This window comes from Rhamphochromis longiceps, linkage group LG15, assembly GCF_057381845.1.
Source record: "Rhamphochromis longiceps isolate RC_006_pf linkage group LG15, R_longiceps_female_GT1.1, whole genome shotgun sequence".
NCBI lineage: Eukaryota > Metazoa > Chordata > Actinopteri > Cichliformes > Cichlidae > Rhamphochromis > Rhamphochromis longiceps.
The window spans coordinates 10,272,516-10,287,305 of NC_140571.1; the positions used below are offsets into that span (position 1 = coordinate 10,272,516).

The following is a 14,790-nucleotide window of genomic DNA, read 5'->3' on the forward strand; positions in this document are numbered from 1 at the left end:
CCATTTGACTTTGTCTCTATGCTGGAACATGTTTACTTATCTTCAATGTGTGGTTTTATTCAAACTGTAAAGCACTGTGTAACTGTGTACTGAAATCAGGCCCCTACCTTCATCACGCTTCCATTTACCACTGTGCTTTTAAAAGAAGTAGTGGCAGAACCAATTCCCGAGATAGCATCCAAAACAACTTGACATTGAGGGAAAAGAAGGTGGAGGGTAATAATACATTTAGTTACAGTTTGAGTACAGAATAAGCTGCAGTCAGTCAGCTCTTGTGAATGCTCTGTCAGTGGGTCCTAATGGTGAAGGATCATGATGTCATCATTGAAAGTAAGCCACCTACTCAGCCAAATGACTTTGTTCTTAACACTGTACTTTCTTGGCCTCCTACAGTAAAGTAGATTGGATGATGAGTCACTAAGAAAAACAGAGGACAGTCATACAGACACACGTTTTACAGTTAGATTATTAAATTGTACCAAATACATCTTAATTACAAATTTTTCATGGCCTTGAATAACAACCACATGCGCCTCACGCAATGCTGATCTGAAAATATAATCACTTGCAAAACCCATGTTTCTAATGGGCTCATCCAATGTCATTATGTTGCCTCATCATAGCACCTCCTGCACACCCTCACCATGAAAATCAGTCAACAGCTAGTTCTGCATATAATTCTTCTTCCTCCAGAAGAGAAATTATGCAATAAGTTTAACAACTTTATAATGAAATTATCCAGATCCTAAAATGATTAAGCAAAACTGTGAACATTCAACATTCTTACACTGTTTAGACCAACCAGTGTGTTTATTTTTAAGATTTTTCAATATTACTAAACTAACAAAGTTTTACTTTGCAAAGAAAAACTGAGATTTTGGCAATGACAGGTTTTTGCACCGAAACATACATCATTACAACAAAAACAACCTGATGTTAATGTTAATGTCTGTCAACAACAGAGATGGGCAGTACAAGTAACACGTTACTGTAATCCGATTACTTTTTTGAAGTAACGAGTAATGTAGGGGATTACTATTGCAAAAAAAGGTAATTAGATTACTGTTACTTTCCCGTAAGCACGCCGCGTTACTGCATTACTAAAACCGTGTCTCATGACAGTGACGTAAGCGAGTGCGACGTTTGTGACAACAGCTGTGTGCAGATCAACAATGGATAATCTATCGAGTGCAGGAGAGAGTATGAGCGTGCAACGTTTAAAGCGTGGAAGTACTGACCTTACTTTGAGTTTGATTCTGTAAAAAGTGACAAAAACATTAGTGTCCACTGTTCACTGCGTGGGAAGAAAACTTCTTTTTACAGCTAAAAAAAAACCTTAACTTCCGAGGAAGCACCCAGTGCGCTACCACGTAATGGGAAATTCACAGACAAACTCACGGATTCTTCCACTGACCGCAGCGGCACACCTGCACCAGGGCAAACATCTGCCTGCTATACAGGTGAAAATAGAGCAACAGGACCGCTGAGTCTTTGATTTTATTTATTTTCTGCTGTGTTTCACTTGCATTTATTTGAAAGACTGAGTGTAAACACAAAAAAATGTTTTATTTTATGTGCTGGAATGTGCAGAAAATAGGTTTAAATGTTAAACAAATTTCTTCCAGTCAGAGAATGTTGCATATAATTAAATTTTTGCTTGATGCATAAAGTTAAAAGATTAAAACTAATAAAACTTTGTCATTTTTTGAACTTTTTGAGGGTTGAAATAAAGAAAACCCTTTTTGAAGATATCTTTTTTTTGCCTGTGTCCTCTATGCCTTGGCTGCTTGGTCCCTCACAGTTTTGTTATTACTATTATTCCTGTTTTGATTTCTTTCCCAAGTTGTTGTGAGCCCCTTATTTCTTATAGCAATTTCGTTCCATTATTGTTTCTATTTGTTCTATTTACTTAGTTCCCTCTGTGTTCCCTTTCGGTTCCTTCTGTTTTCTCTCTGTACTTGTCTATCGTTCTTCTGTCCAATACCTGTCTTCCTTTGTGTCAAGCTCTTTCTTGCTCTCCTGATTAGCTGTGGCTAACTTCCTGTTTTGTTTTGGTAGCGGTTTATCGTGATTGTTTTCAGCTGTGTTTAGTTCCCATACTGTCTCTGCTTTCCTTGTTACCTCTTGTCATGTCTTGCCATCCTCTTGTTACCTCTTGTCATGTCATGCCATCCTCTCTACCGCCACTAAAATAACCAGTAACCGCCCAGTTACTGTGGATCAGGAAGTAGAAGAGGTCATCCAACATTTGGAAGATTGCTGGTTTGACCCCTTGAGTCCTGTAATCAAAGTATCCTTGGGCATGTTACTACATACAGAGTTGGCCCTTTTAGTGTGAATGTAGTAAAAAAAAGGGCTTTGAGTGCTCAAATAGAGTAGTAAAGTGCTGCATAAGTACCAGTCCGTTTACCTTTTGCTCCTGAGATGTTCATAGTATCTCGTCATGTTGCTGGTTTCCCTTGTACATGTTAAACATTTAGTAGTCTGTGGACTCTGCATCACACTCTAACCTATCCTGTCAATGTCACATCTAAAAAAATATCAGCATCTGGATTACAGTAAATGTTGTGGTTGAGGACTGATGTTTTAGCACTATTTTTCAGCATCTTGTTACACTTTTAAAGTTTATGTGTTAAGTTGTTTTGGTAGGATGGCACATTGATTGTGTTTAAATATCAGAATCAGAATACTGCCATACCTTGGTACGTCTATTCTGCAAGAGTAATTTGGTTTTACAAAAGCAGTTTTATATCTTTTTAAAAACAAGTGTGTTGCAGTGCTCGTATTTAATCAAAGGACAACTGAGTAGAAGATGCATTTTTATTAAAGAGGTTCCATTCAGTCACTCTGAGTGACGGTTGGCATGTCACTTTTGGATTCACCTCTCGTCTTCATCACCCTCATCGCTTTCTTTATTGCCTTCAAGTAGGGAGTCTTGTTCTTCAGAGGCGCTGTCAGCAAATTCATCCCACCAGTGGAACTGTTCGCTGGCATGACTTTTCTCATCATCACTGTCTTCCTCTCTAAACTGTCTCCCAAATCCTCCAGGAAGCAGATCCTCCGCTGCTTCTCCTTCATCCGGGTTGACTTCATAGTCAACCTCAGCAGCAGCAAGGTCATTTTCATCTTGATGAGCTTCATTGCGTTCTTCTTCATCGTTGCTGCTGTCAGCATTTTGATCATCATCGGCAAAATTATAATTGCAATAATTGTGGTCATTTTCAGTATCTCTGTTATTGTGGTCATTTTCATCATCAGCATTATTGCCAGCATTATTGCCATCATTTCCATCATCAGAGTTGTTGTCATCAATTTCAAAATGAATGTTGAAGAAATTATTCTGATTGATGTGATCACCATTGTTGTTGTTAAGCTGCTCTGGCTCCCAAAGTCTCGCAACTTCAAAGATACGTGGTGCAAACATTATAACATATTCCACACCATTTTCAAAGAAGTTGTCCATATCTCCCCAGTTACCATCTTCAGCCAAGAGTGGTTGCTCTACATGAAAGTTCAGTTAGCAAAGTCACAGCTAATCAAAAGAAACTTCAACACTGCATTATGTTTCTTTTGTACAATAACAGATCAAGTTCTTACCCTCATTAGGCTGAGCATGGGCCCCATCTCCTTGTTCCGTCATCTGAGCTTTAAAGATCCCACAAAGACATAAGTTATTCAAGTTAAGCAGTACATTTCCCATCTGTACTGTTGGGCATGCTCAAAAATCTCACTGTAAATATCTACCATCAGCTATCAAAGTTACAGCGTCAAAAGTAAGTTTCACTTATAAAGCAGTTCCCCCAAAACTCACCTCTTTTTCAAAGAAACTGCTCTATGAAAATGTCCTAGTTCAGCTGTGTGTGTATCTGCTTGTTGCTGGAGTCAAAAATATGTTTCAGTTGTAACATTTAAACCTGCACTGTAACTGTGCAATAGCAGTGATGTCATAAGAACTACCAGAATTCCACCCCATGAGTGTTCCATGAGATTCCACCTCAGGAAGGCCAACTCTGATGGCCTTCATCAGGGCTTATGCAAGCTTACTTCAGGACTACCAATGTAGCCACTGTACTCCTGGTACCCTATGACCCATCAGGGTCATATATCATACTGATATATAAAAAACATAACCATGCTAACAGACAGCCATTTCTAAGTAGTGATGGCAGTAAAAATAAAAAGCTGAGCTTGGTTCTTTCATTGTGACAAAAAAGTCGGCAATGGCTGGGATGTGAGTCATTTAATTAATATTGCATGTACTTATGTGCTTAAAGTAAACAAACAAAAATAATACTATTAATGTTTTAGCAGTAGTAACAGTTTTATATATTTAGTCTTCTCATATAAAACTGACAACACAAACATCATAAATAAGAGGAAAAAACTGACCTCCTATTTTACACCTGCTCATGAGTGTTTTCATGATGGCGGCAGCCTTGTTTTCTTTCAACAATCAGGAGAAGCAGGAGACCAGAGCTGAAGACTCTGTATAGATAATGTATGGGAAGCTGCATCCCCTTTTACATTACAGGCAGGGGGAGAGGAGGGTCACGAAGACACGCTCATAAAACATTAATTCAGCACTTCATTCTGCTCAAAAGCAGCCACACACGGTGAAATAGGCTGTCAAATACAGTGTGCTTCTGCAGGGAGTTTGATTCACTTTAGTGTTAGCAGCAGTGGCCTCAGAAATGTTCATGCAGCTCATTTTAGTTCAGCATTTTAGAAAAAACACAAAGTCACTAAATAATTGTGACTCATCGGCTCAGCCATTTCTGTCAAAATTGTTAGGAGTGTGAGAACTTAGGTAATTTTTACATTTATTAAAATCAATATGTTTCCCTGTGATCCAGGTTGTGTAAACGCTGTTGTGTAAAAGCTGTGTAAGCAGCAGGTTGTCACTTACCTGCAGAAGAAACAGCGTGGGCTTTTTTTTTTCTTTTCGTAAGTGTATTGGTGCCTATGTCTTGTTCAGTCTCTGAGTGTTCCCATGCTGCAGGTAGCCAGAGGGTATGTAGACACAGGAACATTAAGTGTTGAGAAAACAAGTATTTATTCAATCAGCAGGTGCCATCAAATCTGAGAAAGAAATGCTAAAAACAGAACATCTGAGATAAAAAAAAAAAAAAAAAAAAACAACAAAAAAGAGCCAATTTCTAGGAATTAAGGAACACAACATGGCTATGGGGATTACTATATGTTTGTTGTTTTGCTTCATTATTAAACCAGACTAAAACACTGAACAGAGTGCGTGCTTTGTGCTAGCACATCTCACCGAGAGTAAAACCTCCTGAGTCACCTGAAAATCCTGCATTAGAAATAATTCTAAATTCTGCTGATTCCTTAATGAAACCTTCTAGTAATTTCAAACTGTTTAAACTGTTTCTGAAAGTCACACCACTTACTGGCCTTAGCTCGTTTCTGCTTTAATCCCAACACTTTAATTTCAAATCAGCTGTAAAACAAACGTTTAACTTTCAAATGCCATGAGAGCGAGACCCGTCTCAGACGTCTGATATTAAATGTGACAGCAGTTATCAGGAATCAAATTCGACTGTGGTAGACGGCACTTTTGAATAGTCAAGAATGGTATTTTTATCAGTATGGAAAGTGTCTCTTTTCATCGAATTTTTACTTTGTGCTGTTTGTTTAACCTTTTCGAGATTTCAGCAGGTAACCTTTAGAAACTGTGTCTAATTTCAGGGTTGTATATACCACTTGTGATGCTCTGTAATGTATGGTTGGCTATGATGGTTTTGATGCCTCGCTCTCTTATAAGGAGATTCGGGCCATTCGTTGTTTATTCTTTGTCGGTTTACATCAAAGAAAATGTCAGCCATGTGTTTCTGCGCTCGGTGCTCTGAGCAGGTTTTCTGTAATAAGGCATGAAAATGTTGAGGTGACTGTACCAGCACTTGCAAAGTACAAGGGACTCAATTTTCCAGCTAATGCACATTTTGTCAGCCATGTCTTTTCTCACTGTGCAAGACACACACTCACACAGATGTGCACATCAAGACACATATAACCCCACTTTGCGCTGGTGCACCAATGCATGAAATGCACACTATGTCTGAAATGCTTTTTCTGTGATGTGAAGTGAAGGTCAAGAGGACGGGGCATGAATGACTGGCTTTTATTTTAGCTTGACATCATATGCAAGATACCATCTACGTCTTTGTATTTAGCAACAAAAGAAGCTCTTTATTTACTTTTTTTAAATACTGAAATTCAAAGTTGTTTTTTGATTGGATCTAGCTCAGCAATATTTAGTGCGTTATGTGTCATTTGTCTGTGCTATATCAAATTAAGAGACCTAGGTTAACAGAGAGTGAGGCGTTTGGGGTCGAGTAAGTCTTTCCTCAGGCTAAACAATGAGACACAGCCAATGGTGCGCTTGATGAATCTGCTGACGCGTCAGTGTCGTCGTATAAATAATTCAGAAAGACAATAGAGAAGAACAGAAGAACTCACTGCCGATGGCTGGAGGTCAAAGGTCCTCCCAGCTCCTAGACATGTTGGAAAAACAAACTGCATCACCGCACAGTGACTTATCCAGTTGCTCTGCGCGACCCCCTTGAAAGGCTGAAACCTGACGCTGTTATGATCAAAGAGGGCAACTGTCTGTTAGACTGACCCACCTCTTCTATGGAGCTTTTTGGTAATATTTTTTACATGAGACATGATGAATGGAACAAATTAAATCCCTTATTATTGAGCTGCCCGAGATCACTAAATACATAAGCCCGTAGCGAGTGATACACAATGATTGTTACTGATGGACTGATGTGGGCACTCAAAGCCTCTCATGAGATTTTCATGACAGTCACATTAGAAAGAAATCAAAGGAAATGGACACTACTGGCAGCACTTAATAACAATCCATCTATCCACTGTTCTGTGATTTTTATGCGGTTAGATATAAAGCTTTTTAAATGGAAGGCAAGTCCAGCATTGATCTGATACTAAAAGCCTTCCTGTTGCTAATGAAGATCATGTCATGCTGTATTTTTCTGAAGAAAATGTCAGCCCATTCAACCGCAGCATTTTATTCACTTACATCAGTGTAGCATGAACCAGCAATTTATTTCTGGAATGAACTCCACAAAGAACGATGATTTATTTTTCATGTTATAAAAACTTCACAGTCTTCATTCTTCAGGTGTGATTGCCCACTTATGACGTTATAAAGTCAGATTTCATTGGTCACTCAAAAATCAAAAATACAAGCTACACATTAACGTTTCATAGCCAAAACCAAGCTTTTGTTTGGAAACTTAGGCCTATAATTTTTCACATTACCTTACACTTTCCTGTTAAAAGAGAGATTTTCTTTCCCATTGCTGCCAATCATTGTATTGTATTATTATAGGACTGTCATGACACAGTTGTAAGTGTAATGTGGGTGTTACACCTGTTACAGAAGGTGAGTATGATGGCAACTACACTTTACTGTCAAAATTATTCACTCACCCATGCAAGTTGTTTGTATCTATCTATCTATCTATCTATCTATCTATCCATCCATCCATCCATCCATCCATCCATCCATCCATCCATCCATCCATCCATCCATCCATCCATCCATCCATCCATCCAGATGGTAGAGTTGCAAGTTCAATCATAGGCACTCATAGGCACATATGTTGAAGTCTAATCACACTAATCACTTATAATCTGTAATTGTACCTATTCGGGGTACGTCTCAGTGCCAGTTGGGATAGACTGCAACCCTGCTATTAGCTGCTAAGAAAAATAATTACAGAGTCAAAAAAAACATGTAATTTCTGAGGCTCTATATTTTTAAAAGAAATGTAATCTGTTTCAGGTGGTAGGGATGCTATCATGACATGATGGCCATAATGTCCTCTATTTTTAAACTCCAATTAGCAGAGGAATCCTCTGAATGGCTGTGAAGGCCATAGCATTTAATTTCATATCTTTTTTTTTCTCCATACTAATCAAACCTTCTTGTGACCTCATGTCTCCAGTCTAGCAGCATTTGCATACATCATGCATCTTTACTCTTTGAGGGCGAGAGATCACTGGATTTTTTTGAAGAAGAATATAAAGCTGAAAAAACATATTCATCTGCTTTCAAAGGATCTTTGAGACAGTGTTGTGATTGATCTCCACAGAGCTTTTAAAGGAAAGGTCTTTTATTGTTAGTTAGAAGAAGAGAGCTGCATAAATATTTAGGGCCCGAGCACTGAGAGTGCGAAGGCCCTATTGTATCTGCTCCGTTTCTTATTATTATTATTATTATTATTATTAGGGCCCGAGCACTGACAGTGCGAAGGCCCTATTGTAATTGCTCTGTTTCTTATTAGGGCCCGAGCACTGACAGTGCGAAGGCCCTATTGTAATTGCTCTGTTTATTATTAGGGCCCGAGCACTGACAGTGCGAAGGCCCTATTGTAATTGCTCTGTTTATTATTATTATTATTATTATTATTTCGGCAAATGAATTGGCCGTTTGAGGGCCTAAACATGCTCGAAAACTCATGAAATTTTGCACACGCGTCAGGTCTGGTGAAAATTTACGTATTTTAATGTTCTCAGACATGGCCAGGGAAAATTAGCTCAGTAGCGCCACCTAGAAAAATGAAAAACGCGAGCCCCCGATATGGGTATGACCTACATGTTTGAAAGTCGGTACACCTATATAACGTTCAGAGTCGAACAAAAAAGTCTATTATGGCAATGTCCTAAACCCAACAGGAAGTCCGCCATTTTGGATTGAAGGTGACATTTTGGGTCTGATTTTACCGTTTCCATGCCTCGAACTTTTGCGAACTCCTCCTTGGGGTTTTATTTCATAACCTTCATATTTGGTCAGTGCCAACTACACCCTTGTGCCATGTTAAATTGCGGAGCTTTTGAGTTTTCACAATACTATGAGGCCGTGGCGCCACGGCGAATTTCGATGACTCGCCATGAAAATCTTATTGCCTCTCATTTTGTCATACATTTTCTGACCTTGACCAAAGTGAACACATATGATAAGGCTCCACCCCTGAACATATTTCAACTGCCATATTTGACATCAAGGACAGCGCCACCTAGTGGGAACAGGAAATGTCATGTTTTACACTTTGGGGTACAGTATAGTGATGGGTGACATCTGCAGCCTCAAATTTCTCCAGGAAAGGCATAAGGAGTTGGTCTTGGGGTACAGTGAAAACTGTGGCTTTTCACGAAAGGGTGTGACCTCAGCAGCATGGCGAACTTTGATATCTCGCCATGAAGAAAGAAATTAGTATAACTCCATGAAATCCAGTCTGATTAGTACCAGACTTTACAGGCATGATGTCACACCCGCCCTGAACAGATTGATGTGCCCATTGTCAGGAATATGAAGAGCGCCACCTAGTGGGAACAGGAAATGTCATGGCTTTAATTTTGTTGTACTGATTTTCACAGGTTCATCGTGGCCACCTCAAAAGCGGTGAATATCACCATCAGTCCCTCGTGATGCTTCAGTGCAAAAAATGTGACTTTAAACTGAACGGCGCACCCTGGTGGCAACGCTGTTTAACATGAAAGATGAAGTTACTTTTGAGGGGCTTGGAAAGTTTATAGAGGCTTTAAACTTGGCCCACGCCTCCAATGTGATGAAGGCTTTGTTGTTATGTAACCATTTTCCTTGAATAGCGCAAAATGGCTCCACAGCGCCCCCTACAAAATTCCAAAATATCAGCCCCTGCTCTGTGTTTTATCTATGAGTCTGAAACTTGGTAAGCTTATGGAAGATCTTAAGATGTACAAAAAAGTCTCTTGGAGCAATATCCCAAATCCAACAGGAAGTCAGCCATTTTAAAGTTAATGTGTAATTTTGGCGACATTTTCCCATCTTTTCAGGCACCGTACTTTGACGAACTCCTCCAAGGGATTTCATCAGATTGGACCGATCTGCAGTTTGTGGAATCTAAAGACCTTTGTGATGTTAAATTGCGAAGCTTTTTACGTCCAGGGAAACGGGGTGGTTATGGCGGCACTTAGAGTTTGAATCACTCGCCAAAAAGCAGTAATCTGCTGTCACTCAAAAACACAATGTCCAATCTCTCCCAAACGTCTCAGGTGTGATGAGACTCGAGCTTGGAAGTGTTTGTTATGCCATTTGTACATAATGGTTAGAGCGCCACCTAGTGGAACGACTAACTAATCATGAATGAATGAGTTGAAATGTTAGCTGGTGGTTAAATGCATGAATTCCATCAATGTGACATCAGATCGGAGGTGCTGGTTTTAGGTGTTGGGCGTGGCTCGACGCGCCGGGGGTGCGAGGGCCCTCACAACGCTGCTTGCAGCTTTAATTATTAGGGCCCGAGCACTGAGAGTGCGAAGGCCCTATTGTATCTGCTCCGTTTCTTATTATTATTATTATTATTATTATTATTATTATTATTATTATTCACCCCAAACAAGGGCCTTTTTGAGGGCCTAAACATGCTCAAAAACTCATGAAATTTTGCACACATGCCAGGTCTGGTGAAAAATTTTGTATTTTAATGGTTTTACATATGAGCACTGGGAAATGGCTCTAGAGCGCCACCTATGCCTTGTTAAATGCAGCCCTACGACCACATCGTTTGAGCTACATGTATGAAATTTGGCACACATGTGTATCATGCCAAGACGAACAAAAAAGTCTGTGGGCCCATTGACGCAAACCCAACAGGAAGTCCGCCATTTGGAAGAGAAGGTGACATTTTGGCTCTAATTTTGCCATTTCCATGCCTCGAACTTTTGCGAACTCCTCCTTGGGGTTTGATTTCATAACCTTCATATTTGGTCAGTGTCAACTACACCCTTGTGCCATGTTAAATTGCGGAGCTTTTGAGTTTTCACAATACTATGAGGCCGTGGCGCCATGGCGAATTTCGATGACTCGCCATGAAAATCTCATTGCCTCTCATTTTGTCATACATTTTCTGACCTTGACCAAAGTGAACACATATGATAAGGCTCCACCCCTGAACATATTTCAACTGCCATATTTAAAATCAAGGACAGCGCCACCTAGTGGGAACAGGAAATGTCATGTTTTACACTTTGGGGTACAGTATTGTGATGGGTGACATCTGCAGCCTCAAATTTCTCCAGGAAAGCCTTAAGGAGTTGGTCTTGGGTTACAGTGAAAACTGTGACTTTTTGCAAAAGGGTGTGACCCCAGCAGCATGGCGAACTTTGATGTCACGCCATGAAGAAACAAATTAGTATAACTCAATGAAATCCAGCCTGATCAGTACCAGACTTTACAGGCATGATGTCAGACCCGCCCTGAACAGATTGATGTGCCCATTGTCAGAAATACGGACAGCGCCACCTAGTGGCAACAGGAAATGTCATGGCTTTAATTTTGTTGTACTGATTTTCACAGGTTCATCGTGGCCACCTCAAAAGCGGTGAATATCACCATCAGTCCCTCGTGATGCTTCAGTGCAAACATTGTGACTTTAAACTGAACGGCGCACCCTGGTGGCAACGCTGTTCACCATGAAAGATGAAGTGGCTTTTGAGGGTCTTGGCAAGTTTATAGAGGCTTGAAATTTGGCACACACCTCCAATGTGATGAAGGCTTTGTTGTCATGTGATCATTTTCATTGAATATCCCAAAATGGCTCCACAGCGCCCCCTACAAAATTTCAAAACCACAGCCCCAGCTCTGTGTTTTATGTATGAATCTGAAACCTGGTAAGCTTATAGGAGATATCAAGATGTACAAAAAAGTCTCTTGGAGCAATATCCCAAATCCAACAGGAAGTCAGCCATTTTAAAATTAATGTGTAATTTTGGCAACATTTTCCCATCTTTTCAGGCACCGTAGTTTGACAAACTCCTCCAAGGGATTTCATCAGATTGGACCGATCTGCAGCTTGTGGAATCTAAAGACCTTTGTGATGTTAAATTGCGAAGCTTTTTACGTTCAGCGAAACGGGGTGGTTATGGCGGCACTTAGAGTTTGAATAACTCGCCACAAAGCAGTAATCTGCTGTCACTCAAAAACACAAAGTCCAATCTCTCCCAAACATCTCAGGTGTGATGAGACTGGAGCTCGGAAATGTTTGGTATGCCATTTGTCGGTAATAATTAGAGCGCCACCTAGTGGGACGACAATAATCATGGTTCAATGAGATGAAATGTTAGCTGGTGGTTAAATGCATGAATTCCATCAATGTGACATCACATCGGACGTGCTGGTTTTAGGTGTTGGGCGTGGCTCGACACGCCGGGGTGCGAGGGCCCTCATAACGCTGCTTGCAGCTTTAATTATTATTATTATTATTATTTCGGCAAATGAATTGGCCGTTTGAGGGCCTAAACATGCTCGAAAACTCATGAAATTTTGCACACGCGTCAGGTCTGGTGAAAATTTACGTATTTTAATGTTCTCAGACATGGCCAGGGAAAATTAGCTCAGTAGCGCCACCTAGAAAAATGAAAAACGCGAGCCCCCGGTATGGGTATGACCTATAAGTTTGAAAGTCGGTACACCTATATAACGTTCAGAGTCGAACAAAAAAGTCTATTATGGCAATGTCCTAAACCCAACAGGAAGTCCGCCATTTTGGATTGAAGGTGACATTTTGGGTCTGATTTTACCGTTTCCATGCCTCGAACTTTAACGAACTCCTCCTTGGGATTTGGTCCTATAAACTTCAAATTTGGACAGTGTCAACTACACCCTTGTGCCATGTTAAATTGCGGAGCTTTTGAGTTTTCACAATACTATGAGGCCGTGGCGCCATGGCGAATTTTGATGACTCGCCATGAAAATCTTATTGCCTCTCATTTTGTCATACTTTTTCTGACCTTGACCAAAGTGAACACATATGATAAGGCTCCACCCCTGAACATATTTCAACTGCCATATTTGACATCAAGGACAGCGCCACCTAGTGGGAACAGGAAATGTCATGTTTTACACTTTGGGGTACAGTATAGTGATGGGTGACATCTGCAGCCTCAAATTTCTCCAGAAAAGCCTTAAGGAGTTGGTCTTGGGTTACAGTGAAAACTGTGAGTTTTCGCAAAAGGGTGTGACCCCAGCAGCATGGCGAACTTTGATGTCTCGCCATGAAGAAACAAATTAGTATAACTCAATGAAATCCAGTCTGATCAGTACCAGACTTTACAGGCGTGATGTCAGACCCGCCCTGAACAGATTGATGTGCCCATTGTCAGGAATATGAAGAGCGCCACCTAGTGGGAACAGGAAATGTCATGTCTTACACTTTGTTGTACTGATTTTCACAGGTTCATCGTGGCCACCTCAAAAGCGGTGAATATCAACATCAGTCCCTCGTGATGTTTCAGTGCAAAAATTGTGACTTTAAACTGAACGGCGCACCCTGGTGGCAACGCTGTTCACCATGAAAGATGAAGTGGCTTTTGAGGGTCTTGGCAAGTTTATAGAGGCTTGAAATTTGGCACACACCTCCAATGTGATGAAGGCTTTGTTGTCATGTGATCATTTTCATTGAATATCCCAAAATGGCTCCACAGCGCCCCCTACAAAATTTCAAAACCACAGCCCCAGCTCTGTGTTTTATGTATGAATCTGAAACCTGGTAGGCTTATAGGAGATATCAAGATGTACAAAAAAGTCTCTTGGAGCAATATCCCAAATCCAACAGGAAGTCAGCCATTTTAAAATTAATGTGCAATTTTGGCAACATTTTCCCCTCTTTTCAGGCTTCATACTTTGACGAACTCCTCCAAGGGATTTCATCATATTGAACCATTCTCCAGTGTGTGGAATCTAAAGACCTTTGTGATGTTAAATTGCGAAGCTTTTTACATTCAGGGAAACGGGGTGGTCATGGCGGCACGTAGAGTTTCAGTCACTCGCCAAAAAGCACTAATCTGCTGTCACTCAAAAACACAATGTCCAATCTCTCCCAAAGCTCATAGGCGTGATGAGACTCGAGCTCGGAAATGTTTGTTATGCCATTTGTACATAATGGTTACAGCGCCACCTAGTGGAATGACTAATTAATCACGGATGAATGAGTTGAAATGTTAGCTGGTGGTTAAATGCATGAATTCCATCAATGTGACATCAGATCGGACGTGCTGGTTTTAGGTGTTGGGCGTGGCTCGACGCGCCGGGGGTGCGAGGGCCCTCATAACGCTGCTTGCAGCTTTAATTATTATTATTATTATTTCGGCAAATGAATTGGCTTTTTGAGGGCCTAAACATGCTCAAAAACTCATGAAATTTTGCAGACATGCCAGGTCTGGTGAAAAATTTTGTATTTTAATGGTTTTACTCATGAGCACTGGGAAATGGCTCTACAGCGCCACCTATGCCTTGTTAAATGCAGCCCTACGACCACATCGTTTCAGCTACATGTATGAAATTCGGCACACATGTGTATCATGCCACGACAAACAAAAAAGTCTGTGGGCCCATTGACGCAAACCCAACAGGAAGTCCGCCATTTGGAAGAGAAGGTGACATTTTGGCTCTAATTTTGCCATTTCCATGCCTCGAACTTTTGCGAACTCCTCCTTGGGATTTGGTTGTATAAGCTTCATCTTTGGTCAGTGTCAACTACACACCTGGGCCATGTTAAATTGCGGAGCTTTTGAGTTTTCACAATACTATGAGGCCGTGGCGCCATGGCGAATTTCGATGACTCGCCATGAAAATCTTATTGCCTCTCATTCTGTCATACATGTTCCGATCTGGACCAAAGAGCACACATATGATAAGGCTCCACCCCTGAACATATTTCAACTGCCATATTTGACATCAAGGACAGCGCCACCTAGTGGGAACAG

At 40.6% G+C, this 14,790-nt stretch overlaps 1 protein-coding gene across 1 annotated transcript; it reads right to left on the bottom strand.

Annotated features, from left to right (window-relative positions):
* Window positions 1–2,878: 2,878 nt before the first annotated feature.
* LOC146652131 (uncharacterized) lies at window positions 2,879–3,640 on the bottom strand. The gene is made up of 2 exons (XM_085382103.1): window positions 3,598–3,640; window positions 2,879–3,501 (listed from the first exon to the last, which is right to left on the bottom strand). The coding sequence occupies exons 1-2, from the start codon at window positions 3,638–3,640 to the stop codon at window positions 2,879–2,881; spliced, it is 666 nt and encodes a 221-aa protein (XP_085238229.1).
* Between the last annotated feature and the right edge of the window lie 11,150 nt (window positions 3,641–14,790).